The sequence below is a fragment of the Dermacentor variabilis genome, chromosome 5 (assembly GCF_050947875.1).
Source record: "Dermacentor variabilis isolate Ectoservices chromosome 5, ASM5094787v1, whole genome shotgun sequence".
Taxonomy (NCBI): Eukaryota; Metazoa; Arthropoda; class Arachnida; order Ixodida; family Ixodidae; genus Dermacentor; species Dermacentor variabilis.
The window spans coordinates 15,307,673-15,313,966 of record NC_134572.1 but is presented as its reverse complement, the minus strand read 5'-3'; the positions used below and the strand labels follow the sequence as shown (position 1 = coordinate 15,313,966).

The window sequence follows — 6,294 nt, the reverse complement described above, 5'->3', positions numbered from 1 at the left end:
AACACTACAAACAGAAATAGTTATTTTCCACTGTGGCTTGCTTGACTTCATTGTCTACTGGCTTCACATGGTATACCGCCTTCGGATGCTGAGCACGAGGATCCGTGGCAACAGCCTGTCGAGGGGCTCGAAAAGAAAGAAAGAAAAGAAACTGTTGCGTGCTCGTCAGGTGCGCGTTAAAGAACGCCAGGTGGCCAAATTAATCCGGAACCCTCAACTACGGCGTCGCTCATAGACCCAGTGTCGCGTTTGGACGTCACGCCCCGTCATTTAATTAATTTAACCCGCGAGTTCTGTTCGTTGTTCTTGATCAGTCCAAGGTAAGCAACGCCGAGTGTGAGCGCGGAGACGGACAACTAAGAATTCTCGCCTCGAGGCGAACACTAGATGTGATGCGCGTGGCCTCGAGACAGGGGCATCTGCCCGCCCGACGTCGTGTTCCCTGTTTCGAACATTTGTCGGAAGCGCAGAACTGCGTTCGCAAGGCCATGACAACGCCGCACCGTCGTCACTATGTTCTGTCCATACCCTCCCTTTCCCAGGCAGCAGTCGTCCGCTGGGAGGCGGCGTATCGGAAACCGCTCTCGTATTTCTGTTGCGCCTGGGCACGGCCTGGCTCAGTCGCGTAACCGACGCGTGGATAGCGCGTGTTGCTCTTTTGCGCATGCAACTTTTGCGAAGAGCGACGGGTCGCGGAGAGCGCCGGTTTGGAGTGCCCGTAGTTCCTGCTGTGACGATTTAAAGGGAAGCCGCCGTTCGACCTGACCTGAAGCCATGGCTTTGAACACATAGGAAGCTCTACCTGCGCACTCGTGTGATTAGCAAGCTGCACGTAACTTGGCGTGGAAGACAAAAAAAAAAGGAATAAGTAAAGCGGAGCTCAAGTCAGCCAACGTTTACGCCGTTGCCAGCGTCAAGACACCACAGAGATCTTTTGTGCGGACGCACAGGCCTCCGGACTTGTCTTCACCTTTGGCCGGCCGAAAGCGAACAAATCTCGAGGCAGAGCGGGAAACTCCCACGAGTCTCGATCGTGTCGCAGCTGAGGTGGTGTTTAGAAGTCTACGGCGACACGCCATCTGTGCCCGAGAAGAGGGGCGGCTTTGATTGCGCGCCCATTATCGTCACAAGACAGCTCGCGCAAACACAGTCGACCTTGCGCACACGTGCTGTGCCCGTCGGCAGGTTCCCTTTCTCGGGCGACGACGGTCCGCTGTTTATTTTTTGGCCCGTTCGTGGTGGTCGAGGCCAAGGAAAACAAAAACCTGTCCCGACAGGAGGAATTCTAAGTCCTGTTCCTTTCGTGCGGCCCCCGTGCTCTCTCGTTTCGTCCTGGGCATCATCGCCTGGCGGGTGAACAACGATCTCGCATCGCAGTCCTTTTTTCCCCACGGATTGCATACCTGGTTGCCCGCAGAAGCGAAAGCCGAAGCAGTGTGAAGTCCGGGCGAAGGTAGTGCCGCATTTGCCACATAGTCAGAACGGGTGGTGCTCTTTGGGAGAGAAGTCGGTGACCCTTTCCCGTTATTTTCAAGCGACGGCCCCTCACGCTGCCCTCTCACTCACCGCCGCCCTCGTGGCGACGACCGACCACGCTGAAGGAGAGAAGGGGTTAGCAAGCGCCCCGTGAAACCACTTTCCTTCGCAGAACACGCCGCGCACGCTCGCTTCGCCGAGGCTCGCGCCGGGTGAAGCAGGGACGTCTCCTCCGCGTGGCAGCAGACGGGCCGACTGCAGGAAGGGCTTCGCTCGACGACGTCCAAGTCCGCAACTGCCGTCACACAGAAATCGCCCAGCAGCGAGAGTCATGCGGTGAGAAGAAAAAGTGGCGCGCCGGACTCCCGCTTTCTGCCGTCGCGTCTAGTGGGTCCGCAGAGGAAGTCCCCGGACAGCTCGCAAGGGCCGTGAAATCGGCACACATTTTCTTGTTTATTCCGTGCTTCGTGCCACAGGCGGCTCGCAGTCTCCCGTCGCAAGTGCGTGCCCGCGCTGCTCTGTGCAAAGACGCGAACACTCGCCTTCCACGACGCCGAGCAGGAAGGACCGCGGGTGGACGCCGCGCACGCAGTGCCCGGGCTTGCGCTGATCGTGGTGGTGGCGGCCGCGCTTGCCTCCGCGGATTCCGCTGACCGCTTTCGAGTTCCCGAGAAAGGAAGATGGATTCCGGCGCAGTTCTTCTGAACGTTTCCAAGTTGGAAAACGACTCGCCGCCGAAGTGTTTCGAAAACCTGGCGTTGGATGTCCCAAGTGGGGTAATCGACGACGCGATCCGTAAGTGTTACCTATATATCCTTGCGCGCTTCCCAAACAGCTCTAGAAACGCATTCCCTGCTGCACTTCCTAGAAGTATTGCGGGCACGTCAGCACATAAGCACACGCAGCCCGTCGTTTCCTGGCTGCACTGTGAAGGCACCTTCACTTTCCGACGATGTGAGGACGTCGTCACGTGCATACATAATTTGGAATGGTTGCACGCGAACGCGAAGGTTATTGACGTTACAACGAAGCTGCTCATGTTGCTGCACTATACCAGTGGCAATTCTTAATGACATCGATGCTATCGCAGTAGTGACACCGTTTGTGTAGCGTAGCGTTGTAGTAGCACTATAGTTTTGCCGGCTTGAACGCACCTTCACTCTGAAATAAAATGTGTTGGAAGCACGTTTTGTGAAAGAATAGGTTGCATTATAATGTAGTCGCTATTGAAATAGCAGTCATAAGAAAACTGGGGCATAACCTGCCGCGTTACGCTCGCAATGCCTGGGAAGACTTTGGCTTCATTGTCGCCGGAGATCCAAAACATTGGCGGGTGGATTCTTTTTTCCGTACTGTTTTCTCGCCCTTTGTCGGGGTGTCGCTTCGAAACTCTGCGCTGAAACTCTGGCACTACTTCAGGTTACTTGAGACTGCTGCGGCAGACATCCTGCAACAGCGAGCTCTGCTTCCATTTCCACAAACATCCGGATGTATGGTGCACGTGCCCCGGAAGTTCTGTTTTCTTGGCTAACGAATGGGGAGGAGCGGCTTCGCTGCACGTTCTCCAGCGATTTGCCAAATAGCTCCGATGACTCATTATATGGAATAGCTTATTTTACAACCTTGCCGTGCGTAGTTTGCATAGATGTTCGAGGTTTGCACAAATCTAACTCGTAATAGTTTGCAAATGCTAATAGATGACGGTCTTGGTGATCTTCTGCGTCTTCGGCTGGACGCTTCAGAGCGCTCTGGCAGCACTTCGCGAGTATTATAGGAAAACACCGAACACATATCTGGTTAATAGGCGAGTCTATAGCGATAATCGGGCTCCGTTATCGCTAAGCCCACTTAGGTCTGTATTAAAGCTTAATTGCCATTTTCCCCCTAGAATGCTGTCGCAGCTTTATGAAACACGGGTTGGAATAACTGACAGTGCTGCGTGCGCGGCTGCGAAGAGAACATTGAGCATTTTTTTGTGCCGCTGTCATCGATTTCAGTCACAAAAACACGCTCTCACAATCGCATTTGGACGACTGGGCGATCGGCCGCTGTTCGTGCAGGCGCTACTAGAACACCGTCCCCATGCCTGATCGGCCTACAAAGGGCGACTGGCCTGTGTGAGCGCCTTTGACTGCGGCATGCTATCCACAAGCGTGCGCGAATTTACCGCCATTTTTCGTTTTCCTATCTCTCTCTCCAATATCTATATTCCTTTTTAGTCTTCCCATAGCGTAGGGCAGCTGACTAGACGTTTTTCTTGTTAACATCCCCACAAGCAGTCGTGGCGCGGCAATGTAGAAAATATATTTTAGAAAATTTTTCATTCCGGCAGCGACACATGTGCAGCACTTCTTTTCTGACAAGTCGTAGACTGTATTAGAAGCAGAATGGGTGAGGGGGGGGGGAGACAAGAGTGCAGCGCAGTGCAGATGGACAGCGTAGTTTTAATCTAAGCGCGAAACAGCGCACTTCGAGGGAGCATCGAAAGTGGTTCACACTGTTTTGTTAGTGCGGTTCAAGCGAACATGTTAGACGCTTCTTGTACTGGGATAAGGAGAACGACAATAACCGCCGTGTGCCCGCAGATTCTCACGATGAGTGATAGGTATGTTAAAATCAGCAGCGGTCCCATACCAGCTCAGGTGATGCTCGCAGTGGCCGTACCGCATCTGGAAATGTTGTCGTCTGCACTTTACTCAATGTGTCACTGTTTTGCTGCGTGTGACAAGAAGAATAGATTCAAGAAAATGTTAAACTCTCTGCCTTTCCTTCTTATTTATCTGTCTCTCATGCAAATGTAAAAAAAAAAGAGCGAAAAAACAAGACGATTGCGATTCAAGAATGTCACTGGCTCGCTCGGCGATAAATACCCAGACATTAATTGCGGTATTTTGTTTTTACACTTCACGGAATATGTCATGCCGCAGTGACGCTATTATCAGAGTTAGGGAGTTAGGCGCGTGAAAGCTTGTGTTAACTTCAACTGACTATATATTAAGACGAAAGCCTTTCTAGACTTATGGTGAAGTTTGTGTCCGCAGACCTGATGCCGGAGTGTCAGCCGAAGCGTCATCACGCCTTATGAAGACAGGTTAAAGACAGATTAAAGAATGAAAAATTATTGATAATGACAGTTAGTGAATAATGTTATAATAGAGATTGGTAGAGGTTAACAATGACTAATAATGACTACTAATGACTTGTAATGACTACTAATGACTGCGAAATGACCAATATGTCTAGCGACGGCTTGTAATGGCCACAATTGATTAGAAATGACTAGAAATGTGTAGTAATGAGCACTAATGACTAAAATGACTTGTAATAACTACTAATTAGTACGAAATGACCAGTATGTCGAACGACGGCTTGTAATGACCACAATTGATTGCAAATCACTAAATATGCTTAGTAGTGAGCAGTAATGACTAAACGAAAGAAGAGGAAGAGAAGAGGCAAGGAGAAATAGGCGAATGATAAGAGGAGGAAGAGTAGGCTTTCGCCTTTCACCTCTTAACAGAAATATTAAAAGACCCTGTAATTTTTACTTCAAGCTTAAGATGTAATAGACACATTGTTCCCTAAACGTGTCAGTTTTTGTATTTACACTTTTCTGAGTTGTGCACTCTAACCACTTTACGTGGTCATCGTAATCGCATTTTCTAAATAAGTGGCACAAAAAAAACAAAATGCCGAATTTGTGATAACATTTGTCATTAATCTAGAAACAAACTTCTTCGCCATCCTTCGGACCTGATGTTGCCCGAGGGCTTGTTTGCACTCGCTCACGAATGTGGACTGTCGGAAAATACATCTGTCAAAGCGTATTTTTGAGAACCAGGACAAGCGGCGGGTACATTCCAACGTACATGAGCGCCCGACGTTGATTTCTGAGTGAAAAGGGAGTGCCGAGCAGCATGTGGCAGACAGGAAAAGTAGCACCTGTCCGCATTGTGCACATTCCTCTCGCTGACGGCATCGACATGCGCGCGCATTGTGTGCGCGACTCGGCGTTAGTGCTGCATTGAAATTGCGCATCAAGGAACCAGTGCACTTCGTTTTCCTGGAGGGAATTTTTCTTGAGTCGCCGTCACATCTTCCTCATTCAGGACTCGCATAGTTGCAGAAGAATGCAATTAGTATAAAAGTAAAATGAGGTAAATGGATTGTTTCTACTAGCGCCAATAAATCATGCTCGAACGAGGCAGAGCAGATTCCGGAGAGCAAAACCAGAAGGTTGCACTCAAAGTAACAGTGCTTTGACAAGTGCGTGCTAGATGTTGTTTTTTTGCAGAACGTGCCATGTAGCTATTCGAATCTTTGACGTCTTCAAGTATATTTACTCAATATCGCCGCTCAACAGGAGAAGAAAAATGCAAATAACAAGAAAAATTACTACAGTGTGAAGCAAGATCAACGTGAGCCGCATACAGAAAGCGCATTTATGCGATCGTATCGTAGTAAAGTTATAATTATTGGTGTTCTTACGCTATGTCGCTCCAGACCTAACGACAAAATAGTTCTCGTGCGGCGGCCTGTAAGCGTTATCAGTGTGGGTGATCTTCGCAACGGCTGCTGTATACACATCGCTCCAATGTCTCACGGCTATATAGAGACAACAGGGAAAAAATGTGAGGAAAAACATCGAAGAAAGGAGAGCCCCGAGTCAAGGACGTATTCGTGTTGTGTGACTGGCTCGGCTGTTTTGCTTCCAATTGCCAGGGCCTTTTGTCATTTGACGCTGCGATCATTTTCACTAGCTGGCTGTCATCGTCATCATCATAAGGTCCACTGCAGGTGGAATGCTTTTCCCGCAAT

The 6,294-nt window shown here is 49.8% G+C and overlaps 1 protein-coding gene across 1 annotated transcript in view; it reads left to right on the top strand.

Moving 5' to 3' along the window:
• The first annotated feature begins 625 nt into the window (after nt 1-625).
• Nucleotides 626-6,294, top strand: part of LOC142582286 (ATP-binding cassette sub-family G member 1-like) — a 64,014-nt gene continuing 58,345 nt past the window's right edge. Inside the window, exon 1 of the mRNA XM_075691794.1 lies at nt 626-2,271. Within this exon, the coding sequence (XP_075547909.1) occupies nt 2,157-2,271 (115 nt within the window). The 5' untranslated portion in view covers nt 626-2,156. The remainder of the gene's footprint in view (nt 2,272-6,294) is intronic.